Raw genomic sequence first — 27,725 nt, forward strand, 5'->3', positions numbered from 1 at the left:
AGGCGGAGGCTCCACACCTAATTTAAGCATGTAGCTGAGGAATAAGGACATTGTTACTTGGCTATGGTACATGAAGTTAAGGAAATTTAACATCACTATTATCTCATGTAAGCCTTAGTGATTAGTCCTTGGCAGTTTGTCTTTAACAGGTACACAGGCCACTTGAACAGGTAAGTCTGTCCTTGCTGTAGCACCTGCTGGGGATGTTGAAACATCTGTGCCACAGAACTGCAGGCAGTTTCAAATGGGGAGTCTAAGGAGTATCTGAGCCAACTCCAGAAACAGTTAATATTCTCATTCCTGTCGAACTGGTCTTAAGGTCTTAATATGTGGTGATTTCATTATATATTCAGTCTATGTAGAATTACAACTAGATTTTTTTTTTAAAGGAAGAAGAATTTACAACAGACGAAACTAGGAACAATGAAACCACGAGCCCTCATAAACCGTCCCCTGGTGCATCCTCTGACCCTGGCTGGGACAATGGCTTGGATGATGCTTGCTTTTTAGAAGCCACTGAAGATGCTGAATTAGCAGAGGCTGCAGAGAGCAGTCTTCTGCGTCACAGTAGTGGAGTGGATGAGATTCCTGATGACCTCATTATGGAAGTATTACAAGAGTAGCCAACTGTGGACATTACATAAGCAGCTGTAATCTGCGAGATTTGTAACAAAAAATTATATTGTCTGTCAAATGTTACTTGGAAAATAATGTAAGTAAATTTTATTGGAAATTAACTGTAGTATTTAGTCTATGTTCACATTGTCTTAATTTTACAGGTTAAAACATACATGTTTGGGGCTGATTCAGATAGGGTTTCAACATTTTTAAATTACTCAAGACATTATCCTAAAAGGATCATGGCCTCTAAAACTATTAATCAGTACTAAATCCTGAGGACTGGACCCTACTTGTTTTCAGAGGCCGCAGGGGACTAAGTTGGCACATTCAGTACGGCTGTCTTCTCAGTCCTGGTCAAGGAGATTCTCTAATTGGTGGTTGATATTTTGCAAATGATTTTCAGCTCCCAAAAAGGTTCTTGCTTTAAATAACAGAGCTGGAAGGCTGGACGAATCATACTGTTGAAAGAAAATAATTCAGATTAGCTAATATCAAAAACACTTACAATCCTATCTTTACATAGTTCAATCTGAAACCAATGGAAAAGATCTAACTTGTCAACTCCTCTTCCTTTCACTTTTATGATAGAATTCGTAGAACGTTGCAAAGGAGTGGCTCTGTACATCTGAGTGCCTGGGGCAGGTCAAGACTTGGTTTGAGCAAGTCTGTCTGATCTCATGTCTATTTTAAAACACACAACAAAAAACATTAGGCAGGTTTACTTTTACTGGAAGAACCAAAGGATGAGAACACCCAGCTTATAATAGCTCATCAGGGAAAAAAAACTCTAAATCCACTCTAAGAAAACTTTAATCATGGAACTGATCCTTCCAATAAGACAAAATTACTATGCAAGTCGAACAAAATCAACTCATGAGTTTAAACTAGTAAGCCAACCCAAAATTGATTAAATTCCTCTTTAGTTTTCTGACTACCTAGAAAACAGTGGATTTTTTTCCTGGCATACAATTTACCATATGTTGAGAGAATTCAAGAGCCTAATTAAGACACTAAGCACCTGCTCTCAGGGAGTGGAGGGAGGAGAACTTGCTTGGTGCTACAGGTTTAGTTTAGGAAAAGAGGTGAGGCCGAGAACACAGCTGGGAGTGGTATGGTCTAAAGGTACAGTCGCTGAATTTGTTTTAATGAAAGTGGTTGCTATTTTTCTAAATTTAATAACCAAGTCCACTTAAGCTTTAGACTAGTTAGGTACTTTGGGCTCAGGAAAACTGCATCAGTGTCAAAATTTAAAGCTGAATTTAGAAAACAAATCTGGTAACATTTTATGTAAAATTATACTAGGTGGACAACTTAAAGTGTATATTAAAAAGTCCAGAAATGGGGGCCACTGCTGTGGCCTAACAGCATCCCATATGAGCACCAGTTCATGTCCCGGCTGCTCCCTGCTGATGGCCTGGGAAAAGCAGTGGGAGACCCACGTGAAGGTCCTGGCCCAGCACTGGCTGTTGCAGCCGTCTGGGGGCGTGAACCACTAGAGGGAAGATCTGTCTCTCCTCTACCTGTGACTTTCAAATAAATTTTGTAGTTACTTTTTTTATTAATCCAATAATATTGCTTTTTCTTGCCATTTATAGATAATGGCTTTTTAGATACATGTACCAAGAACATGAGCTAGACATAAAAAATGTGGTTGTGCAAAGCCTACTCTTCCCTTATTGAACTCAGTGAGCCCGGGTTTTCCTGTACTGCTGCAGCTCCCCTCCTGAGGCAGAGTCGAAAGTAAAAAAACTCCAAGTTACCGTTTCCTTTGTGTCTGGTTCTTTCTCTTGAAGATCTGAGTACTCGTGATAGAGCTGTTTTAAATTAGATAGGAAATCTGCTGCCGTCCTCAGGGATGACTTTCTCTCCTTAAGTTCGTCGTATTTTGTTTGTAGCTGTATCAGCTGGGGCTCTAACCTAGAGCGAAAAGAAGTACACCGGGTGAAGGATGGAACACCAGGGTGGTGGCTGCTCCGTCTACCTTCAGCTCTGACAGCAGGAATGCATGAAAGGCTCCGGGTTTCAATTTGAAATGTAGGAGAAAGGCAGCTTTCAGCCTCGCAGATGAGCCGCTGGGGCCAGCTGCGTCAGCTCTCAGAGAGAACTTGGATCTTATAGACAAAGGGAATAGAAAAGGAGTTTTATTTTGTTAAATAAAAAAATGCTAACTAAACTCTTGTCTACTATGATGTCACAACATAAGTCCTGTAAGCTGTCCTTTACAGTGGACAAGTGCAGCGTTTTGTTAGACTCACTACTGAGCTGGCAGAATTGGGGTCTGACAGCGAATCCTAGCTCCCCCACTTCTGTGGGGTTTGACTGTTGGTATGTTACCTCTCCGTGCCTAGTTTTCCCAACGTAAAGTTAAAACAATAATATACCTCTCCAGTAGAAAAGGAACTAAAGAAGTGTGTTTTTAAAATATGTAATGAAGCCTTATCACCAGAGATAATAACCTCCCTCACTGATGACAGGGACGATCAATGGGTGAAATCAGGAAAGCACCCCGCACCCAGGGGACTGCTAGATGTAGGCTGTCGTATTACCTTGGCTGTTCTTAGCTGTAGCCTGGGCCAGCACCTGTCTGTAGTCTAAATTTGGAAACCAAAGGACTAGACAACCAATTCTCCCTCTTCAACTCCTGCGACAGTACTTTGTGCTTCACTGTCTTTTCTACCGGCCTTTCTCAGCTGCCGTACACCTTCAGAGCAGACAGCCTCCCTGGTACTGCTTTACTATCAAACTCCCAGCTCACGCAACAGGTACAGAAGAGCAGGAAGAAACACTTGCAGGCTGCTGTGGGCTCCAGTCTTTGCAACCAGACCCCGGCTGGCCAGTTCTGGGACCGTCTGGTCCAGCCTCTGGGAATGTGGATTCACACAACTGCCAACATTTATACAGCACTTAACCATGTGCCATCCCCATGAAGCACTTCTCACAACACCCGATGGTCTGTTAGATAGCATTACGCCTTTATACTAAAGAGGGAACGGAGTTATTAACAGGTTAAGTGACTTGGTTAAAGTTGCACGGGCAGTGAGGGGCCGAGCCTGGATTCAAAGCCAGGCAGTCTAACTGCATTAATTTATGCATGAATTTAATTGGGGTGCCTCTCAGGCCACAGCTGAGAGAAGTCGGGACATCAGTGGCAAATCCTCCCTTGCTAATGGGGGCTACAGCGACGTAGCATAACCTGCCCTCACTGAGCATCCAAATTCAAAGATAACCTGGAGTTTTCGTATGGCACAGCAGCAAGTATTAACGCCTCCCGATGACGTAGCACACTTGGGTTCCTTGAGGTATGTTCTGTCACAGGACTGTTGCTATCTTACCGAAGCAGTTCATCCTGGACTTCAACCAAACGCTGCCTTTTCTTCTTGATATCTGCAATCACCTAAGTAAGAGTAATTTCTTTGTTAATTTTGTGATGTGTACCGCCAGGAAAAGAGGGAACCTTGGAATAGTGTGGGTGTGGGATCTACTTCAGGATGATCTGGAGAAGGTGAGGGGCTAGATCCTCAGTAGATCCCATGAGCTAGACAGATGTGATCTTGCAGGACAGTGTTGTGATCTGTTTTGTATTTTTTTTTTTTTTTGACAGGCAGAGTGGACAGTGAGAGAGAGAGAGACAGAGAGAAAGGTCTTCCTTTGCTGTTGGTTCACCCTCCAATGGCCGCTGCAGCCGGCACACCGCACTGATCCGATGGTAGGAGCCAGGTGCTTCTCCTGGTCTCCCATGGGGTGCAGGGCCCAAGCACTTGGGCCATCCTCCATTGCACTCCCTGACCACAGCAGAGAGCTGGCCTGGAAGAGGGGCAACCGGGACAGAATCCAGCATGCCGGCGCCGCAAGGCGGAGGACTAGCCTAGTGAGCCGTGGCGCCAGCCTCTGTTTTGTATTTTTAAAACTATTTCAATAAGTTTTCTTATCTCAGAGGTCTCATTAGTCACTACCTAATACACTGCTGTTGGACATCCATAAACAATGTAGAAATGACCAAAATGAGATTACAGTTGAAAGAAAAAAAGATGTGTAATTGCCAGAAGACAAATGTATATTTCTCAAGGTCATTTCTGTTACCAATGCAGAGGAACAGTGACTTTGCACTCCTGGATTCGTGGAAGTTTGGTGGTGCAACCTCTGAGGTCATTCGGTCCATTCATTCACAAACAAGCAAAGGGGAATCCCGTGTTCACTGGCTTGTTTCCCACTGCTGCCTACTGAGGGGGCAGAGCCAGGACTACAGGTGAGCTCTCAGGACTCCTAACCTGGTGTTCTTCCCGGCTGCCCTTTTGCCTTAGACAGTGCTCTAAAAGGTTTTGCTTTTTGACACCCACAAAAGCAATAAATGTACATTACTCAACATGTACCCATATAAGGGACCATTTTGGACGTTGATAGCCATTTTTAGACCAACTGAGACATCTTTCAAAAAGATTTAATAGCACTTCCTTGAACATCAACCAAATAAGAGTCTAAAAAGATAAAAATTCTTACACAAAATTCTAAAGGCAGCAAACCCCAAAGTCAGGTCCTAACCACCTGTGTTAGTATCGTGTAGTCACATCACCCTAATTGCTGACGTCACTTACCTTAGCGTTCTTCCTTTTCAGGTTTTTCAACATCTGGGCTTCTTTAAGCTGTATGAAACGAAAGATAATTCCTGTGCATTTCCCAAGATTAATCATTTTGACATAGGTTACATTTAATTTAAAAATAGCATGTAAAATATGAGTAGTGCTAATGACTTTATTACCATATTGCCAGAAAATGCAAGCTTTTCTATGCTAACAGCATACTGCCTCAGGATAAGCTGAAAAACCTTAGGCCAAGAAATTTGTCAGTGAGCTTACCATTTTGATGAGTTCTTCTTTAATATTACAATGAAATTTATTGATGGCTTCTTTACAAATTTTAGATTCTATTCTTTCTCTGTAGAGGAGTTAAAAAAAGGGATCAAATTAGGTATCATGAAGGATTTTGAAATGTGTTTCTCCGGCTTAGCATATGTAATATACATGCACAACTTGGCATGTACCATTTAAAAAAATTTAAGATGTAATATTCAGCCTGTGGTACTTTCTCAGACAATCTAGGAAACATGTCTCAGCAAAGAAAATGACCAGAAGTGCCCTTCACCAACGGATGGGCAAGCCAGAGAGTGGTTGTGCCCACGCTCACACTGTTAAGCAACCCTGCGGTTAGAACCACATCTGACGGCTCACCCCAGTGACCCAGGGACCCTCTTCAAATCACCTTAGCTGGACTACCTCCTTCCTCTTAGAACCATTAACTTAACGACTTTGGGGTTTAACATGCTGCATGAGTTTAGAGGCAAATCATACTCAAACCAGAACACGTGAGCTCCTATATTCAATTTATTTAATTTCTTCTCCAATTTTTACTATTAGTCTCCTGCTTACTTTGGGTTTCCTTTGCTTCTGTACCTGGATTGCTAAGATGAGTTAGATGACTGATGCACTGCTTTCCTGGCATCCCGTATTTTTCACTTTAGTTCAAACACATTTAGTTTTCTGTTAAGATTTCTTCTTTGACATACATGTTCTTTATAAGTATGTTGTGGCCGGCGCCGCGGCTCACTAGGCTAATCCTCAGCCTGTGGCGCCGGCACACCGGGTTCTAGTCCCGGTCAGGGCGGCGGATTCTGTCTCAGTTGCCCCTCTTCCAGTCCAGCTCTTTGCTGTGGCCCGGGAGTGCAGTGGAGGATGGCCCAAGTGCTTGGGCCCTGCACCCCATGGGAGACCAGGAGGAAGCACCTGGCTCCTGCCTTCGGATCAGCACGCTACGCCGGCCACAGTGGCCATTGGAGGGTGAACCAACGGCAAAGGAAGACCTTTCTGTCTACTCTGTCAAAAAAAAAAAAAAAAAAAAGGTATGTTGTTTAATTGCCAAGTATTTAAAAAATTTTTTTCCAGCTATCTGTCTGCAACCAGACACTGTAAGATTTCTATTATTTTACATTTCTTAGCGTTGTGTTTTTTATGGCCTAGATTGTGATCTGTCTTGACAAATATTCCTTGTGATCTTGAGAAGAATGTGTATTCTGTGTTGCTGAAGTAGCCTGCAGTCTATAGCTATCCATAATAGGTTGAACACCCCTCATCTAAAAACCCAGCATCCAAAACGCTCTGAAATCCAAAATGCTGAGTGCCAACATTACACTCAGTTTTGGATTCTTGGATTAAAGACACTCAACCAATTAAGTGTGCAGGTATTCCAAAATCTGAAAAGCTCAGAAATCAAACATTTTCAGTCCCAAACACTTCAGATAAAGGACACTCACTGTTTGAATTTAGAACTCTTGGGAGCAGGGGTTTGATGCAGTGGTGAAGCTATTGCTTGGGCGGCCCATAGCCCACATCAGCGTGCCTGGTTTGAGTTCCAGCTCTGCTTCGATTCTAGCTCCCTGCTGACTTGCACCCCTGGAGGCGGCAGGTGGTGGCTCAGTGTTGGGTCCCTGCCAGCCATGTGGGGGACCCGGACTGACTTCCTGGCTCCTGGATTTGGCCTGGCCCAGCCTCGGCTATTGTAGGCATTTGGGGAGTGAACCACAGTAGATGGAAGAAATCAGTATCTCTCTTCCACCCCTTCCCTCTCCCTTTCAAATAAAATGAAAAAAAAAATTAAACAATAATTTGTATCTCTCTGCTGTATCACTCATTTTCTCCAAAGATACAAATGGTCATGAAGCACCTGAAAAGACACGCGACACTAACACGAGGGGAATGCAGACAGGTCTACATGGCACTCTACTCACTGGGATGACTACTGTAAACACCACCAGAACACGGGTGTTGGCAGGAATGCGGAGAAAGAGACACAAATAACTGGAAGGACATTCCATGCTTATTGACTAGAAAACTTAATACACAGATTCGCTGCACCTCCTATCAAAAGTCCAGTGACATTTTTTGCAGCACTAGAAAAAATCCTAAAATTCATGTGACTATCAAAAGACTCCAGAAAGCCAAAACAATCTTAAGAAAGCTGCAGGCCTCATACTTTCTGATTTAGAAACATATTACAAAGCTACAGTAGTCAAAACAGGATGGCACTGGAATACAGACAGAAACACAGACCAATAAGACTGCATAGCAAATCCAGAAACAAACTTTCACGTACACTGGGGGCTTCTGATCATCAGTGTGGTGCCAGCACTACATAATGGGGAAGGCAGGCTCTTCAGCAAGGGGTGTTAGAAAATCTGCAGGTCCACCTGTAAAATAAGTGAAGCTGGCCCTTACCTTACACTATGCATACTTCAAAATGCACTCAGAATGCATTAAAGACTAAAACAGTAACATCCCAAGTGGAAAAAATAGGGATTGCATGTCACATCAACACACAGATAACAAAAGCAAGAACAGACAAATGGAGCTGCATCCGTTTAAAGCTTCTATTTGCCTTAAAAAGGAAATTCTGACAACATGGCCACCACGTGGATTAACCCTGAGGACAGACGCGTGAAATAAGCTAATTACAAAGGGACGCATATGAAGGGTCTTCAGAAGGTTTGTGGAAAATGGATTTTAGGGCAAAACTATGCATGGGTTTCAAAATTTTGTGCACCAAAATAACTATCTTTTAATTCCATTTTGTTTTTAAGTACCCTCAAATGTATGATCCCACTTATGAGTTACACAGAGTAGTCAAGTCTGCAGAACAAAATAGAAGAGTGCTTGCTAGGGGCTGGTGAGAAGGGGATAGTTTAATGGACACAGGTTTGGGCTTGACCAGATGAACAGTGTCTAGAGCGGGGACCACAACAGTGAGAATCTACTTCACACTGCCGACCTGTGCACTTACAAATGCTTAAGATGGCAAGTTTTATGATGTCCTGTTATCACAGGTACAAATTATACGTCCTATCTTGTGAAGAAGAATTTCTAATTTAATATAGATACCAAATTTTCAGATGTGAAAAAAATTTTTTTGGCCAGCACTATGACTCAATAGGCTAATCCTCCACCTGTGGCGCTGGCACACTGGGTTCTAGTCCCAGTCGGGGCACTGGATTCCGTCCCGGTTACCCCTCTTCCAGGCCAGCTCTCTGCTGTGGCCAGGGAGTGCAGTGGAGGATGGCCCAAGTCCTTGGGCCCTGCACCCCATGGGAGACCAGGAGAAGCACCTGGCTACTACCATCGGATCAGCGCAGTGTGCCGGCCGCAGCAGCCATTGGGGGATGAACCAACAGAAAAGGAAGACCTTTCTCTCTCTCTCTCTCTCTCTCACTGTCCACTCTGCCTGTCAAAAAAAAAAATTTTTTTTTAATAAGAAAAACGGGCCAGGCCTCTCTGCTGCAGTTCATTCTAATGATGATAAACTGATGGATTCTATCAGCCACAAGGTGACAGTCTACACAGGATGCTCAGACACAGCTCTTTCAAGTTTAGTGCTTAAAAAACCTGGCCACTTCATCCAGACCTAGTTATGGAGTATCCTAAGAATGTGTGATGTCTGCATTTCATGACATACTTCCTTGCTTATACACACTGACATACCGCTTACAACGAGCGAGTCTGTTGACAAGCAAAAAAAAATTGTTCAGGCTTGTCACGTGTATTACAAATAGCAGACCCCCAAACAGGTGTTTATTTGGAAAGTGGGAAGTATTCCACGTGGCTGAGAACCTAGAGGTTGCAAAAACACAAGATCAGTGATTTCACAGGAATTGTTTGATGCAACAAAAAACAACGTTGTTTTGTAATTTTAAAAGTCTGTGAAAAATGCAAGTGAAGTATTCTTTATCCAAACTGCCGGGGACCAGAAGCATTTTGTATTCCAATTGTTTTGGATTTTGGAGTATGTGCATATACATAATGAGACTTCTTGGGGCTGGGACTCAAGTCTAAACATGAAAATTCATTTATATTTCATATACACCTGAAACACATGGCTTAAAGATAATTTTATGCGACATTTTAAGTATGTGTTCTGACTGCAGTCTGTCACATGAGGTCAGGTGTGGAATGTTCCACTGTGGCTTCATGTTGGTGCTCAGTTTCAGATTTTCAAGCATTTTAGGTCCTGGATTTTCCAATCTGTCCCTTTCCTAAGTCACTTCCCAAGAACTTAATATGCTAAGGGTAGGCATTTATTTATTATTTTCAAGACTGTTTTTATTTATTTGAGAGGTAGAGTTACAGGCAGTGAGAAGGAGAAAGAAACAGGTCTTCCTTCCCGTTGGTTCACTCCCCAATGGCCGCAATGGCTGGAACTGCACTGATCTGAAGCCAGGAACCAGGAGCTTCTTCTGGGTCTCCCATGTGGGTGCAAGGACCCAAGGACTTGGGCCATCCTCCACTGCTTTCCCAGGCCACAGCAGAGAGCTGGACTGGAAGAGGGGCAACCAGGACTCGAACCAGTGCCCAAATGGGATGCCGGTGCCACAGGCGGAAAATTAACCTACTGTGCCATGGCGCCGGCCCCAAGGGTAGGCATTTCTTTAGCCCAATGATTGAGACACCCACATCCCATATCAGAGCTCCTAGGTTGGATAACTGGCCCTCATTCCCGATTCCAGCTTCCTGCTAATTCAGACCCTGGGAAGCAGTGCTGGTGGCTCAGGTAACTTGGCTCCTGCCATCAGGTGGGAGACCTGGATTGAGTTCCTTCCTCCTGGCTTCGGCCCGGCCCAGGCCCAGCCCCAGCCCCAGCCATTGTAGGCATTTGCGGAGTGAACCAGCAGATAGATGCTCCCTCTATCCCTCAAACAAATAAATAAAAATTTAAAATATACCAAAAGGTAAATTAACAAGGCCAGTTTCCCTAAAATATCCCAAGTCTACAGTAAGTCTTTAGGCGATTTATGAATGAGAAAAGGATAACAAAAGCCAGTGTTGGTGCGTTAAGAGAACCAGTTTTAACAGCAAACTGGCTCTGGATTATAGAGCAGAGAAGAAAAAACCAGGCTCTCCTCACAGTGACACTGCTGAGTTCTAGTGTGACAGACCCGCCCCACGCCACATCAATGCGGGTGAACCCCAGAGGGGAACCGCCACAGAACCAGACAAGGCTGTGAACCCCAAGGGGAGGGATTCTGAAAGGGGAAAGGTGAGAGCCGAGGCTGTGGCTGGCTGTTGAGGGCCGGCTCCTGTGTCTTCCCCACCGTCCCCGCACACACGGCCTCCCAGACACCTGTCACTGGCAGGGATTCGACCCTGTCTCCTGGTCCTCAGGACTAAAGGCAGCCCCGGGCCTGTGAGGCCTGGGGAACAGTGGGGAGACTGACCTTGGGCAGCTGTTTCCTCACCTTTCCCAGGGAGTGACCTACCCTCCTGGCACTGCTCTCTGCGGGGCCTGGGGTGACGGCCAAGCGACTGGGCTTCTCGCTCCCCGGCCCTGCCGCCTCCATCCCGGGCACTCCTGTCTCCTGACAAGCTCCCAGGCCAGAGAAGCAACGCCAGAGCAGCACAACTGCTCCCAGAGGAAAACCCCTAGGAGAGCTGATTCCATCAAATGGATTTTAGACAGTATTCCCAGGATGCTAACCAGGAACGACGCGAACTGAAGGCACAAAAAAGAACCAAGCAGAAATAGTAGATATAAAAACCAAAACAGTGCAACAAACAACAAATGGGATAAATGGCTGCATGCATGCATGCATCTAAGAAATACATTAGCAGACCTTCCCACTTCTAAGTCAGGAAAAACAAAGGATAGTCAGAAGCTGTCAGGCCACCGAGGCCCCCCCGATGAAATGGCACAGAGCGTTCACCTGGAGCCTCGTGGGCTGCTTGCTGCGGGGAAAGCCCCCGCACCTGCTGAGACAATATGCTGAGCCACGTGCCTTTCTGCACGCCCCCCAGGCACCCTACCAGGGTCCGTGTGGTGCCTGCACCTCTCCAACAAGCCACTTGGAAAGGGACTGCCTGTTGCCCAAACGATGAAGCCTGGCTTCAGGCCCCCACCCTCCGGCCTGGGAAGGATTCACAGTTCTAGATGCCACCAAGAACTTTCGCGATCCCTGCAAGGAGGTCAGAACTATCAACAACAACAGGACCTGAAAGACGTGGCTTCCCTCCTTCCGGACTTCCGGACGAGTGACGGGGGTCAGGACTGGTAGAGAAAGTAACCGCGGATGTGAGGGAAGCAGCAAGAGCAGAGACTTGCAAGCGGAGCCTGAAGACGCGACCCAACGGCTGCGCTCTCATGGCCAAACCTGGCAGACAGGAGCTGCCGCTCGGGCTGAACAGAGAAAGGGGCTTCTCCCGATGGCCCCCGCACCTGCTCAAGAGGCTGTGACGCGGCTGACGTGACAACAGGAGACTGAGACCGTGCATGGACATCGCTGGGAAAGCAGAGAGAATGTCAGGACCGATCAAAGTGCTGCCCACCAGCATCTCATGCCCCAGAGAGCGCTTTCAGGGAAAGAAGAGTCGACCAGTGCAGCAAACTCCGTTTTTGCCTTATTTGAAGAAATTGTCAAAGCCACTCAGCATCTACCACCCTGATCAGTCAGCAGCTGTCAACCTCGGGGCCAGATCCCTCCACCAGCAAAAACAGCATGACTCACTGAGAGAGATCATTACCAGTTTTCAGCAATACAATATTTTTAATTAAGTTATATATATATATATATTTTAGACACAAAGCTATTATATGCCTAAAAGCCTACAGTATAGTATAAATGTAACTTCCAAATGTGCTGGGAAACCAAAAATTCGTGACTCTATTGTGGCATTTGCTTTACTGCAGTGGTCTGGAAGCAAACCTGCGATCTGTCTTAGGTACGCCTGTGATACGCATGTCACGTCTGGCAAATGCTAGCAAAAGAAAGCTAGTGATGCATATCAGTATCAGCTAAAATAGATATTAAGACAAAAAAGCATTTCTAGCAATGGAGGTCACCATTACTTGATGATAAATGTCTCATTTATAAGACAGAGCAATTTAAAGCATGATGTTCCTAATAAAATGGTCTCTAAATATATACAGCACAAATACCAGGAAAAACTGAGTAATTACTGGTTCCATCCAGATGCAATAATTAAACTCCCCAGATCTAGTATTCAGAGATTCCACACGGATTACGTGCTAGGCCATAAAGAAAGCCTCAACATTTCAAGTCAGTATCACCAGACCATCAGGATCTTTGACGACGACAGTTAAGGTAGAGTTCATACAAAAATACAAATTAAAAAGCCACATATTTGGACATATAAAAACATACTGCTAGTGACTCACAGGATTAAGGAAAATCATAACAAAAATATCTAAGATGTAAGAATAATGAGAAGACATACAAAAACCCACTAAGCAACAGTCGTACCTGAAGGGGAATCAGTTGTGTATGCACTAGAACATCAAGACTTACTTATGCTCCTGGATTGCTTTCTCACATGCAGACAAAACAATATCCAACTCCATGAGGTCACTCTTCTTTTTTCCTTCTAGACACCAAATATGCACGCTGTCAGAAATACCTAGAATATCAAGACAAGTCAACTTGAACATGCTGATTGTTCGTATTTGGCTCTAGAGACAGTTCTGAAAGCTTGAAACAAAAACAGTGCCTCCCATTGGGTAAAGGCAGCTCCGGCTGAAGAATCCTATGGGAGGCGCCATCCTCACTGCTTCCTGCCCACTGCTTCCCTCACAAACCCCGTCTGTATGCTCACTCTCTTCCTGCCGTCTCTTTGGTTCTCCCATTTCTGCTGAAGCAACCAAAAGCTTTGCTGCCCTTTATCTTGTGTGTAGCTGTCCAACACCACTCCCGATAAAGTCCTTGTCGGCAAGGACAGTATTTTGTGAACTTTAATCCCTCCGTTAACTGGCCACTTGCAGAATACATGATTACTCGGTGCATTGTTTTAAAATGTTACTGTAATATTCTGTAGTAGGATTCTGAAGACCTACAGTTCTACTTTGAGCTTTTATTTATTTTACTTTTATTTAATGAATATAAATTTCCAAAGTACAGTTTATGGATTACAATGGCTCCCCCCCATAACTTCCCTCCCACCTGCAACCCTCCCCTTTCCCGCTCCATCTCCCCTTCCATTTACATCAAGATTAATTTTCAATTCTCTTTATATACAGAGTATCAGTTTAGCATATATTAAGTAAAGATTTCGACAGTTTGCACCCACATAGAAACACAAAGTGAAAAATACTGTTTGAGTACTGGGGCCCTGAGTTGTCACCTCCACACCTCCATGTAGGACAACTGTGTCCCTCTAATTTGCATGGAGTTTCCTCTGCTGTTTTCTCCCTAACTCTTCCCTGAGATTGTAGTCTCTCACCTTTTTTTATTTTAAACTATCTTTCCCTAGACTAGACCAGGAAGCTCCCTCCCAATTCTGCCATCTTGAAACCTCCAAAAGGTACTATATTTTTTTTTAAACAAAACACAGTATCTCAAGATCTTATTAGTCCAAATAAAATCTTCCTTAAGCTCTAAGGAACAGATTAACAAAAATTATGAAGAACCATTATATCCAATCTGTCTTTACTTAACATTTTTATCTTGGCACCAGAATTATGAATTATATTCTACACACAAGAACACTTGCCTGTGAAATATGGAGGTGCACAACCTTGAGATCACTGAGCAGCTAGAGAAAGAGAACATTAACATGGGAAGCAGCCAGTGGGCCCCCAGCTGCACGCATCTCCCTGCCAACCTGCAGGTTACCACCATTCAGAAGTCTGTTTATCACTGTATTAGTCCTCATGATTTTATGCTACAGGCACATACATATTCCTAAACAAGAGTTCAGTTTACATTTTTGACTTTTTTATATTTATGCCAGCAAAAGTTTTAATTTTCTATTTCATTGCAAAATTATATCACAATTTACCTATCAATTCTACCATGACTGACTGCTTTCAGGATTTTTTTTTTTTTAAACAGGCAGAGTGGACAGTGAGAAAGAGAGACAGAGAGAAAGCTCTTCCTTTGCCGTTGGTTTGCGCTGCAGCCGGAAACCGTGCCTATCTGAAGGCAGGAGCCAGGTGCCTCTCCTGGTCTCCCATGGGGTGCAGGGCCCAAGGACTTGGGCCATCCTCCACTGCCTTCCCGGGCAACAGCAGATAGCTGGCCTGGAAGAGGGGCAATCGGGACAGAATCCGGTGTGCCAGCGCCGCTAGGTGGAGGATTAGCCTACTGAGCCGTGGCGCCAGCACTGCTATCAGGATTTTAATAGCACAAAAAAATAATGCTACGAACACTCATAAATACGTTTCACAAGGAATTTCTTTAGGAAATGTATCACAGGCACCAGCCAGGTCTCTGACTTTGTGTATTTTCAACATTACCGAAGTTGCCAAAATGGTTTTCAAAATTGTTACCATAGCTTTCTACCTGCAGTGGGTAAGGATTCCCACTGCCCATAACCTCATTCCCTGAAGAATTAACTATCTGCCAATGCAGCCGTGTGGCAGAGGACTTTGTCTTTTAATTAAACTTGTTGCTAAAAGGATTAAAGTTGTGGCAGAGCCTTCCCAAGGTCAGAAAAAGGAAAAGGGAGGCATCTGTCCTGGGAATGAAGTGTGGCTGCTACCTGCCTGCCTGTGAATGCTTCCGCTGCAGTCCCGACCTGCTTCTATGGACCACTTCAGGTCCTGCTTGCTAGTACACAGCAATGCTGTTAACCCTTGCAGACAGCTACAGCTCAGTATGTGCGTGGGAGGAAAAATGTATACATGCCCAGTACTGCATCAATTCCTGTGGCTGCCATGTAACATCACAATATCCAATCCAATGTAGGCATGGAACCAAGTAAGGGAGACAAAGAGGCTAAAGCCCTATCTAAGGAAACAGCCCTCTTTGTTCTGGGCTTAGGCTTTTAGATAAGAAATCCCACCTGGGCCTTATGCTGGCATAAATAATAAAAAGACTACTTTCTACTAAAGGCCTTGGTGTCTTGTCTCTGTGCATGAATCCTGCTACTGTAGGTGCAGAAGGGTCTCATCATAACTGAAGCTGACATTTCTGTCACTCATAATGGACTGTCTTTAAACCTTTCTTTCACTGTTTCTTCTCCAGTAAAAATCCGTAATGCCACCTGCCCATTCCTTCTACCGGGCTGGCAGAGTGTGTATCACCCCCATGTGCTACTGCTGTTTGAGTCTCACCCTGTGCCTTTCTCTTCATGGTCTCTGGATGAGCACAAGTCCTTGATTTTATCAGCTAAACTTACTCATTTCCTTCACAGCTAACCTTTTTGTGTCTTCTGTAAGAATTCAGAGTCATACACTCCTGTACTTTCTCTAAAAGTTGTCAGATCATACCTCCCACAAATGAAGTCTTCTCTCCACTTGAAACGACTGTCGTGTGGATGGGAGACAGAGGGCATCAGCTGGTCTTCCCGCACCGGGACATGGCCACAGCCCTTCCCCATCTCGTCCTGCATTCAGCAGGTTTGCAGAGACGCACAGGGCACCTTCCCTTCTCTCCTTCCACGTCACTGTCGCAGGCTTAGAGTGGAGGGTTCCTTAAGTGGCTGTTAGGCTCACCCGGAAAATCGCCTGGAACTAGGCCTTAACTGCTTCTTGCTTTGTCTCCACAGGAATGTTTTTCTCTAGTGACTGTATTTCCCTGGTGGTTGTAGGATTATCCTGGTTGTGAACTTGAAGAGCTAGTTTTGTCAGCCTTCTTTTCTACAGGTTTATATGCCACAGTCATGGATAGAGTGGAGATGTGTCTCCTTTGCATCTATTTTAAATTTATTTCCCGTGAAGTTGCTCATTCTATTCTTAGTAAATTCTACACTGCAGGCTGGCGCCTCAGTTCACTAGGCTAATCCTCCACCTGCGGCACCGGTACTCTGGGTTCTAGTTCCAGTCAGGGCACCAGATTCTGTCCCGGTTGCCCCTCTTCCAGTCCAGCTCTCTGCTGTGGCCTGGGAGGGCAGAGGAGGATGGCCCAGATCCTTGGGCCCTGCACCCGCATGGGAGACCAGGAGGAAGCACCTGGCTCCTGGCTTCAGATTGGCACAGTGCGCCGGTCATAGGGGCCATTTGGGGGTGAACCAATGGAAGGAAGACCTTTCTCTAACTCTGCCTGTCCAAAAAAAAAAAAAAAAAAATCTACACCTTAGCTTCTAGTGGGTGTGTAAAATCATACAATCACTTTGGGCATACGGTTTTTAAAATTTGGTCACCCTAGGACTCAGCAGCTCTACTCTTTATATTTTCCCAAGAGAAACCAAAACACGTGTTAACAAGGAAATGTGTGAGAGAAGGTTCACGGCAGCTTTATTCATGAGGGCCAAAACCTGGAATCCAGTCAGCATCCATCAGGGAGTGCCGGCGGGGCTGTGGTGCAGCGGTGCAGCGCAATGCCACACACGACAGACATCACACACAACACCAAGGCGGACCCACAGCAGAGCACATGCTGTGGGAGTCCATCCATGCGAAATCCCACACCAGGCAAAGCTAATCTATGGTAGAAAACAAGAGCACCAAAGTCCCTGTCTCTGGGAATGTGAAGAGGGGACAGGCATCAAAGGGAATAGGGAAATTTCGGGAGGAATGGGAAGCATCTTTATGTTAATAGTGGTTTGAGTTACACAAGTGTTTGCATTTCCCAAAATTCAGCTATTATATACCCAAGATCTAGGCATTTCACTGTATGCACATTTTACATTAACAGAAAAGAACTAGGGGGGCAGTGTTGTGGTACAGCAGGTTAAGTCTGCTGCATATAAGCACCAGTTAGAGTCCCTGATGTTCCAACTTCCTACCCAGCTCCCTGCTAATGTGCCTGGGAAAGCCATGGAGGGTGGCCAAGTGCTTGGGTCCCTGCCACCCATGTGGGACACCAGGATGAATCTCGTAGCTCCTGGCTTCAGCCTGTCCCAGCACTGCCCATTGTAGCCATTTGGACACTGAACTAACAGATAGAGGATGTCTTTTTCTCTCTCAATCTGTAACTCTGCCTCTCAAAGTCTTTTAAGATTTAGTTATTTATTTCAGAGGCAGAGTTACAGAGAGGGAGAAACAGAGAGATACAGAGAGAGAGAATCTTTTATCAGCTGGTTCACTCCCTGAATGGCTGCAATGGCTGAAGCTTGGCTGATCCAAAGCCAGGAGATTCATCCTGGTGTCTACATGGGTGGCAGGGGCCCAAGCGCTTAGACCATCTTCTACTGCTTTCCCAGGCCATAGCAGAGAGCTGGACTAGAAGAGCAGCAGCCAGGACACGAAGCAGTGCCCATATGGGATGCCGGTGCCATAGGTGGAGGCTTAACTTACTAAAAAGTGCTAGCCCCAAATAAATCTTTAAAAAAAGAAAAAAAATGGTAAACAAGCATAGAACTCTGGTTAATGATGTATACGTTGAAATAATTCAAAAGAAATGTACTAATGTCAAATTTATTTTGAAATGCATTAATGGACAAATTAACAACTCAAGTGTTAATTGTGAGATCCAGATAGTAGGTGAATATACACTGTAAAATTCAGTTTGTTGTATGTTGAAAATTTTCACGACAAAACATTAAAAATAGTTACCTCAAAGTCACACATGCTTCATTTTTCAAAGTAGCAGTAACAATTTACTGTTTTAACCAATCAGCACTTTTTTCCATTACATCTTTGACTAAGTGACAAAGTATCATGCATATTCTGGGGCAGACATTTGGCAGTTGGTTTATTTGCTGAGAGACCCACACCCCATACTCAAGGGCCTGCGTTCCAGTCCCAAGTCGCAGTTCCGCCTTCCCACTGACGTGCACCCTGGGAGGCAGCAGGTCATGGCTCCGCTAGCTGGGTCCCTGGCACACACGTGGGAGACCTGGAACGAGTTCCTGACTTCAGTCTTGCCCAGCCCTAGCTGTTGTAAGCATTTGGGGCAAGGGAATCAGCAGAAGGGAGGTGGCTCTGCATAAGTAAATAAACTACAAAGAAATAAAACACCATCCTGTACCTGAATCTCCAGCTTCATTGCTTGTTTTTTTCCTTTTGCCACGAGACATAGTCTCCTTTTTCTGAGTTTCCTATAAAAATTATAAAGCACATGTTTTTATTGAAGAAGTATTCATTCTTAAAACATAAGCCTTAAGATGACTTAGCAAACACAATCAGTATTTTAACTATAATTCCTTAGTTCTAAATTACTTATATTAATTATCTAAATTAGTTTAAGAAAACATTACCAAAAAATTGAATTTTCACAAGACTTTGAGTGGACTTTTAACAATCATTGCAAGGGAGAAAGTGGAACTTCCACTGTGTAAGATTACAACGTGCAAAATCAGGTCACATTTCTGTTTCCAGCTACAAGGAAGTAACAGTTCTTAAAGCTCTTATAGGGGAAAAGCCTCCCTTCCACCCCTCTAGGTTCTTTGGTTGAACTACAAATTAAGTTGACATGTAAGACAGAAGAACAAGAGAGAAGCCTCACTGAACTGTTGCCATAACACAGTGGGCATTCCCACACAGGATTCCCACAAGAAACGAAGGGCCAGCTAACTGAAGCTGGTGCAGCGTCCTGAGCGCAGAAGGGGGTAGGGGCCTCTGTGGGTGGTCGCCACGTAAGTTGTGGTAAGGGGAGGGGAGGAACTGTATGGTCAGTCCTGTAGATGAAAACCCCTCAGGTGGGGCCGGCGCCTGCAGTGCCAGCATCCCATATGGGCGCTAGTTCTAGTCCCGGCTGCTCCTCTTCTGATCCAGCTCTCTGCTATTGCCTGGGAAAGCCGTGGAAGATGGCCCAAGTGCTTGGGCGCCTACACCCACATGGGAGACCCAGAAGAAGCTCCTGGCTCCTCATCAGCTCAACTCTGCCTGTTGTGGCTATTTGGAGAGTGAACGAGTAGATGGAAGATTTTTCTGTCTCTGTAAATCTGAAACTCTGCCTCTCACTCAAATAAATAAATCTTTTAAAAAAAAATGAATATTGTGAGGTCAGATTTACCATCTACAAGTAAAATATGACAAAAATAGTACAGAGGATGGGGGATGAATAAATGAAATTATACTGTTATATAATTACATTATATAGTGGGAAGAAATTGTCAGCTATGAAGTAGGATATACAAGGATGACAAAGTAACACACTGATTCCAAATAGATTGCTAATTTAAGGATGTGTGTATATGGGTACACACACACACACACACACACACACACACGTAATATTTTTTTAAGAACCTGCAAGAGAACCCCCATCTGCTGGTTCGCTTTCCAAAGGCCTGCAACAGCTGGGGCCTTTGGAAAGGACGGATCACTGGAGCCATCACCTGCTGCCTTCCAGGTACTGCACTGGCAGTAAGCTGGAATCAGGAGATGGCAATCAAGCCCAGGTACTCCCAGGTGGCACATGGGCATCATAACTGCTAACCCAAGTGCCTACTTCCGAGGATGCATTTTTTTATTTTTTTAAGATTTACTTATTGGGGCTGGCACCGTGGCTCACTTGGTTAATCCTCCGCCTGCAGCACCAGCATCCCATATGGGCTCCAGGTTCTAGTCCCAGTTACTCCTCTTCCAGTCCGGCTCTCTGTTGTGGCCCGGGAAGGCAGTGGAGGATGGCCCAGGTGCTTGGGTCCCTGTACCTGCATGGGAGACCAGGAGGAAGCACCTGGCTCCTGGCTTTGGATCGGCGTAGCTCCGGCCGTAGGGGCCATTTGGGGAGTGAACCAACGGAAGGAAGACCTTTCTCTCTCTTTCTAACTCTGTCAAATAAATAATTTTTTAAAAAAGATTTATTTATTTATTTGAAAGGCAGAGTTACAGAAGGCAGAGGGAGGGAGGGAGGGAAGGAAGGAATAGGGGAGAGGGAGGGAGAGAGAGAGAGAAAGAGAGAGAGTCTTCCATCTGCTGGTTCATTTCTTAGATGGCCGCAATGAACAGAACTGCACCGATCTGGAGCCAGGAGCTTCTTCCAGATCTCCCATGTGGATGCAGGGGCCCAAGGACTTAAGCCACCTTCTACTGCTTTTCCAGGCCATAGCAGAGAGCCAGATGGGAAGTGGAGCAGCCCAGATTCAAACTGGCAGCTATATGGGATGCTGGCATGCAGGTGGCAGCTTTACCTGCTACACCACAGCGCCGGTCCTGAGGATGCACATTTTTAATCTAGAAGTGACTGCTAACAAAAAAACAAACAAACAAACAAAAAAAAAGCATGGCTCATAAGCTAATAGAGAAAATAAAGCAGAATATTGAAGAATATTCAATTAATCAAAAATTAGCAATAGAAGGACAGAAAAACAAGAAATGGAAAATACTAAGATTGAGTTGAATATAATATTTAAAATTATATAAAAATGGATTTTTAGAGAATTGGAGGGACAGGATGTACAGATGGAAAATAAACAGCAAAATAGTTGACTTAAACCAAACCATTTCAATAATTACATTACAAGCAAATGAACAAACAATCCAATCCAAAGACAGAGAACATCAAACCAGGATAAGGACTTGCTGCCTGAAGTCCTTTTTAAATTTAAAGACAAAGACAAATTGAAAATTAATGAATTTAAAAAAAAGTTTACCATGCAAAGTAAGCTTAAGAAGGCTCTTGTAGCTATATTAAGATCTCACAACAGAGATTTTCAAGATTTCATAATAATACTAGAAGCCATTCATCAGAAAGACACATACTTAAACAAACACACAATTTGAAACAGCTTTATATGGAGTGGAATGGTGGTTTCCAGAGGCTGGAGAGTGGCGGGAGTAGGGAAGTACTCATTAAAGGGTACAAAGCAGGGCCAGTATAATGCATCTCACAAGGGCACCAGTTCGAGCCCTGGCTGCTCCACTTCTGATCCAGCTCCCTGCTGATGTGCCTGGGAAAGCAGCTGAAGATATCCTTACTACTTGGACCCCTGCACCCATGTGGGTGACCTGGATGAAGCTCCTGGCTCCAGGCTTTGGCCTGATCCAACCCTAGCTGTTGTGGCCATTTGAGGAGTGAATCAGTAGATGGAAGATCCCCCTGTCTCCCTATTTCTCCCTTTCTCTAACTCTGCCTTTCAAATAAATAAATAAATATTTTTTAAAAAAAGGTACAAAACTTCAGAGAGACAAGAGAAATAAGTTTTTGAGATCTATCACACAGCCTAATGACTACAGCAAATAACAATGTATATCTCAAAAATAGCTATGAGAAATTTCAAATGTTTCAGTACAAGAAAGGGTAAGTGTACAGGTGGATGGATATATTACCCTGAGCTAATCATTCACAATATATATATATCAAAACATCACATGTATCCCATAAATGATTTATTAATTTAAAATAATATATAATGATAAAAAGCTTTAGGGGAAAACAAAGCTTCAAGTTCATGACACAAAACTTCAAAGAACTAGAGAAAATTCATCATGTTATGATGTTAAAAAAAAAAATCTATGTATCTGACAGATCAAGTACACTATGACGCCCCTCATCAAAAAAACAAAATGAAAAAACCCTCCAAACAACCAAAGCAGGAAGGACCCACAGCATCTTAACTTCACCATCAGCCAACTCGACGTCAGCTGACTTTCAGAACACCATGCCTGACAACTGCAAATTCAAGTCACAGGGATGTTCACCGAGACAGACCTAGTAAGTAAGAGGCAGAACATGCATAGCGCAGGGGCCTATGTCGTGACACAGCAGGCAAAGCTGCCACCTACAATGCTGCCATCCCACATGGGTGCCAGTTCGTGTCCCAGCTGTTCTACTTCCGATCCAACTGCCTGTTGATGGCCTGGGAAAAGCAGTGGAAGATGGCCCAAGTTCTTGGGCCCCTGCCACCCACATGGGAGACCTGGATGAAACTGCTAACCCCAGTTTCAGCCTGGCCTAGCCATGGCAGTTGCAGCCAATCTGGGGAGTGAACCAGTGGATGGAAGGATGGAAGACCTCTCTCTCTCTCTCTTTCTGGGGAGTGATCCAGTGGATGGAAGATCACCCCGCCCCCATTCTGCTTGTCTCTCTGTAACTCTTTGAAATAAATGAAAAAGAAATAAGAAAATATATTGATATTTCCTCGTACATGCAGAAGGAAATTCTGGAAGAATATGTAAGAAACTAATTACCTATGTGTACATTTAGTGAGTGGGAAGGTGGAAACTGGAAAATGGGGTAGCAGGAACATTTTATTATTCTGTAACATTTTTTCAAACATGACGTGAATTATTTATTCAAAATATTAAACCAAGTGAGTACAGTGACATATTAACAACTTGACCAAAATATGTCAAGAATCTTAGAACAAATTCTGAGAAATTTTATCAGAATTTTTTCTAAGGAAAGGATCAGGGGTGCACACCAAGATTTAGCTACAAAGGACTTCATGAAGGCACTTAAAAACTGTCTAAGTACAGTTATTCATTAATACAAGTAATTAAACTGTGGCATATCCGTGGACAGAATGTTTCGCATGTTTTAAAAAATATTTCTTTATTTGAAAGAGTTATAGACAGAGGTAGGGAGGCGGAGATGTCTTCCACCCACCAGTTCACTCCCCAGTTGGCTGCAAGGGCCAGATCTGAGCCAGGAGCTTCCTCCCATGTGAGTGCAGGGGCCAACAGCTGGGCCATCTTCTGCTGCTGCTTTCCCAGGCACAACAGCAGGGAGCTGGCTCGGAAGTGGTGCAGCCGGGACCTGAGCTGGCGTCCATATGGGATGCCCGGGCTGCAGACTGGGGCTTTGACCTGCTGTGCCACATTGGCGGCCCCTGTTTGTGTCTGTTAGAAAGGCACTGTGGGGTACTTCATGACCAGTGCGGAGCCCACCGAGGGTGAGAAATGCCCAGCCGTAGGGCTGAGGATCCCCGAGGCTAGTTTGGGGCTGCAGAAGCGGAGGGGAGTTTGATGTTCTCTTCTAGATTTCCTAAAACATGTTTATCAACAGAAGAATGTAACATTCATCGTTTGAAAGAACAGAAGGAAGTAAAGAAAATACACCATTTTCCAGTAAACCTTTTCTTTCCCGCGGGGCGACCTCACCATGGCCGGGGTCCCTCCGTCCGCAGGTGCACCGCTGCCACGGCCGCCTCCCGCCTCGGGCCTCTCTGACCGCGGCCGTCTCTCGGGAAGCCCCGACGGCGCCCCGGCCGGAACAGCGTCACACCGTCCCGCACCGATTCTCTCTGGTGACTGAACTTTTCTTCGTATCTCACTTTCTCCCGAGCTGTCAGAGCCATCGCTAAGGGGCTTACATCTTCTTCCTGGCTGCGAGAAGCAAACAGCGTCACGGGTCTGGAAAACACGACCGCTCACCCTCCTGGCGGCAATGGCGCCACGCTGCGGCGCGAGCTTCTATAGCCCAGGGAGATGGCAGCTGAGCAGTGGACAGAACAGGAAATCTACAAGCCAGAGCTCCACGTCAACACTCCCCACCATCCCCTCTGCCGCTGAGGCCCCAGCCCCAACACGGCGCGCCACCGCTCTGAAAACTGGCAGAGGCGTCTGCACCGTGCCTTAACGAAAAGCACTTCAGGTTTTAAAAACTCACTTTTAGCCCAAAAACGTCCTCTGGAACATAGCGCTTTATGAAAACTGCCGCCACAGAACACTCTCCACAGTCAACTGGAGTGTGAAATGCCTGTCGGAGTCTGAAGAACAGGCGCACGTACCTTTGTGGCTCTCAGTTTTACAGACGCGCTTTCACTTGCTTCACTTGCAGAAGTGCTCAAGCTGTAGGAAAGAACAAGCCATCAGTATCTTGCACACATTCGCACACGGTTCTACGAGCTGCTCCCCCGACACGAGCACCGCTCAGTTTACTCTGGGGCTAGCCAGTTTGTCACGGGCAGGCCGGTCGCCTTCCTAGATTCATTGGCCGCCTCCCAGACCCAGCCACATTGGTTTGTCCCAGGCGGGCAGACGGCAGCGCTCCAGGGCTGCTGCAGTTTGGTCATGTCTGAGAACTGCGCCTCCCTCCAGATTACCAGGGCCGTCCTCTGTACCAAAAGCTAATCCACTAGACTCAACTCTGGTGATCCAACAGGGAATCTCCTCTTTCGCCCTAAAAGTAACCCTGACTTCTGATGGAAGGTGAGAATTTTCATCTTTTCATTCAATACAATCCATCAAACACGTAACATCAACCACAAATGCACTCACTTTAAAACTGAGGCCTCAGGTGGGCGTTTAGGCTAGTGATGACTATGCCCAAATTCCACACCTGAGGACCTGGGTTTCATACCTGGTTTCTGAGAAATGCTGTTGGTCTCTCTGTAGTGGGTGCGTCCCTGCTGCCCCAACTTCCTTTTCTGTTTACCTGCATTACTTACCCAAATGATGTCTCTTGTTGGGACTTGACATGACACCAAAACCAAGGTTACCGAGAACAGTCTCTGGTTAAATGCAAAGAACGCTCAGGCCTCGCCTCACGTGCTTCTCAGCTGCATTTGACCCTCCTTACTTAATTTCTCTCCCTCCCTCCTCTCTCCCATTTCCCTCCCCCCACCTCACTCACACACACACAATTCTGTGAATAAACACTGCCCTGGTTCTCCTCTCTCTTTTCCAGCCACTTTCCCCCTCTCTCCTCTACAACTTCCTTCTCTACTCAGGCAGTAGATGCCATGGCCTCTTATGGGTTAGTCCCAGGCCCTTGCCTCCTCTCAGGTTAGCTTCATACCATCCGCGTGCAAAGAACGTCTAACTTAAGCTCAGCCCTGTGCTCTGAGTTCCAGACTCAAATACACAGGGTCTCTGACATCTCCATGTCAAACTGATGATCTGCCCACACAACTCCATGTCCCAGCAGCCCGTATCTTAGTCAATGGCACCATCATCAATCCATTCAAGCAGGCAAGGAATTCAGGAGTTACCTCCGGTAGCAACTCGTCCCGTGCTGCAAAGTCAGCGCATCACTAAGTCTTGCTCATTTGCCTCCTACTTCTCAAGTGCATCCACTTCTCTCCACCTCTGCCGTGATGACCTGAGTCTACAGCATCCAAACTGGGCTCCCTATGCCATTCTTGTCTCTCTCAAATCCACTTGCCAGACAGCAGCGAGGCTGGTAATTTTTAAATGTAGATCCTACCATGTCATCCCCTACTTAAAACCCTCCAACTGCTCTTAGGATAAGGATAAAACTCTCTTTACCAAGTTTACGAGAGAGAATTAGGATGGCTGCACATTGTAAAAAATATATTCCCAAAATGGCTCAGAAAAGACACTTGTCTTTCCTTCTTGGCCAAACTCCAGAATAATTTAGGGCTGGTGTAGTAGTCCCGTTATCAGGAGACCCAGGTGCTTCTATCCATTGCTCTCTCAGTACACTGCCTCACGGCCCAACATGGTTGCTCGGTCTTCACCACCACATCCCATTCTAACTAGGAGGAAGAAGGATGGAAAACAGAAGAGCACAATCCTCCCCACAAAGAGACTTTCAGAAGTTAGACTCCATTTTAGCTAGAATCTAATCACACACACACATCTCAGCTGCAACAGCACGGAGAGAGTATGTTTAGAATTCTGAGAGCCATGTGTCCAGCTAAAACCATTCTATTACTAGAAGGGGGAGAAGTATTCCTATTACTACAGCAGAAGGAAACAAACGAGACCACTACAGGCAGGTATTCTGGGTCATTCAAGTGTCAATTATGTTAATTACAAAAATTATTATAGGTAAGGCCAATTATAGAGAAATTAGTTTTTAATGTTCACACTCTCAAAATAAATGTCAAAACTTGGGTTTTATTAGCTTCTAACTTGAAGAACTTCCCAGAAATCTCAGAGCGTGAACCAACAATGGCTTGACGTAACCCTACCTTTCTTTCGTTGCTTTTCCTGGAGGAGTTGAAGGGACAGATGACCCACAGTGTTGGGAGAGTTCTTCTTCATCAGCATATATAGCAGTGCTGTGTAGGGGAGGATCTATATAAGACCAAAAATGTACAACTTCAGTGGTCTATGTGGGCAGTGTCCATTCCCTGATACTGGAGTACTACACCGTCTGTGTTTAAATGGTTAACAAAACCAAAATCAGTCCTACAGGCCACTCCCCTTCCTCTCTTTCACTCTGGGCTGCTAGAGCCTTTGAATGGCATAAAAAGTCACCTCGAATGAAGAAGATGACCAAAGAACTGGTCCTGGTAGAAAGGCATAGAAAGGAGATGCTTGGAGGAGGGAGGATGCTCTGGCTGCCCAGGAAAGGGGAGTACAGGAGACCTCGGTGCTCTAGGCTGGGCTTATGGTGGTAATGAACTTGGCAGGGCAGTGAGGTGGCCAGAAGTGCTGCAGGGGGAGGGGGTCCTGGTAAGACTCAAGCTACTATTTCTTCAGGCTCAAATTTTAGCACACCAGTGCAAATGCAAGCAAAATTTTCCAGACATACAGGTGCTTAAATAATGAACTGTCAATTGCACAAGTTATTTCTTGTGGGGGAGGATAAAAATGTTTATTTTGGAGCAAAAAAAAAAAATCTATGCATAAGCAGAATATTCAGAAAGCTCACAGAAAAAAATTTATAAAATATGTACAGGGGACAGCACTGTTGCACAGCGGGTTAATGTCCTGGCCTGACACACCGGCATCCCTTATGGGCGCCGGTTCAAGACCCGGCTGCTCCACTTTCGACCAGCTCTGTGCTATGGCCTGGGAAAGCACTGGAAGATGGCCCAAGTCCTTGGGCCCCTGCACCTGTGTGAGAGATGCAGAAGCAGCTCCTGGCTCCTGGCTTTGGATCGGAGCAGCTCTGTCCGTCACAGCCATCTGAGGAGTGAACCACCAGATGGAAGACCTCTCTCTGTGCCTCTCCTCTGTGTAACCCTGACTTTCAAATAGATAAAATCTTTTAAAAAATTATGTACATATTTCAATTTTTTGTACCAAGTTAATCTTTTGTTTCCCACTACCTTCTGAAGATATGTGTGTATGTGTACAAATATGTAGACAGACAGACATAGCATGGGGCAAGACAAACTGACCATCTTCCCCACCCCTCCCCCAATCCCTTGAGATAGTCTCCCTTCTACAATACGTGTTTATTCTGGTCTGTGCTGGGCCACACACGGAAAGGGAACCTCGTCCGACTTGCGTCCTCACTGAGGAGGGCAACATTCCTCCACGCCCCCATCTCACGCCCACTCCAGGGTCTGCCTCGGGAAGTGCTGCAAGGCTGGGGTGCAGTCAGGCACCAAGGCCCTGCCTGTGGTCCTCAAACACGGGGTGTGACTAAGAGG

General features: G+C 45.2%; 2 protein-coding genes across 7 annotated transcripts in view; one reads left to right on the top strand and one right to left on the bottom strand.

The window, feature by feature from the left end:
* LOC149127789 (DNA-directed primase/polymerase protein-like) overlaps positions 1-883 on the top strand; it is a 36,295-nt gene extending 35,412 nt beyond the window's left edge. For all 6 annotated transcript variants that reach the window (XR_016228975.1, XM_089325591.1, XM_089325590.1 and 3 more), the window contains one exon: positions 390-883. Coding sequence is in view for 5 of the 6 variants with exons in the window: in XM_089325589.1 (XP_089181715.1) it covers positions 390-623 (234 nt within the window). In the remaining variant the exon portion in view is untranslated. The remainder of the gene's footprint in view (positions 1-389) is intronic.
* LOC149127790 (centromere protein U-like) lies at positions 697-27,619 on the bottom strand. The gene is made up of 11 exons (XM_089327002.1): positions 27,556-27,619; positions 26,313-26,418; positions 24,165-24,225; positions 23,536-23,760; positions 18,518-18,587; positions 12,959-13,067; positions 5,475-5,553; positions 5,214-5,261; positions 3,954-4,015; positions 2,382-2,538; positions 697-1,079 (listed from the first exon to the last, which is right to left on the bottom strand). The coding sequence occupies exons 1-11, from the start codon at positions 27,617-27,619 to the stop codon at positions 966-968; spliced, it is 1,095 nt and encodes a 364-aa protein (XP_089183128.1). The 3' UTR covers positions 697-965.
* Between the last annotated feature and the right edge of the window lie 106 nt (positions 27,620-27,725).

The sequence above is a fragment of the Oryctolagus cuniculus genome, chromosome 2 (assembly GCF_051225735.1).
Source record: "Oryctolagus cuniculus isolate XC-2025 breed Fujian yellow rabbit chromosome 2, ASM5122573v1, whole genome shotgun sequence".
NCBI classification, from domain to species: Eukaryota; Metazoa; Chordata; class Mammalia; order Lagomorpha; family Leporidae; genus Oryctolagus; species Oryctolagus cuniculus.

Excerpts from the sequence above, each read along its gene's own strand:
- LOC149127790 (XM_089327002.1), bottom strand. The coding sequence starts at position 27,619 with ATGGGGGCGTGGAGGAATGTTGCCCTCCTCAGTGAGGACGCAAGTCGG. Across the intron at positions 24,226-26,312 it reads GGAAAAGCAACGAAAGAAAG|CTTGAGCACTTCTGCAAGTG; the intron begins GTAGGGTTACGT and ends TCTTTCCTACAG. Across the intron at positions 18,588-23,535 it reads ACGGAGGGACCCCGGCCATG|GAAACTCAGAAAAAGGAGAC; the intron begins GTGAGGTCGCCC and ends TAATTTTTATAG.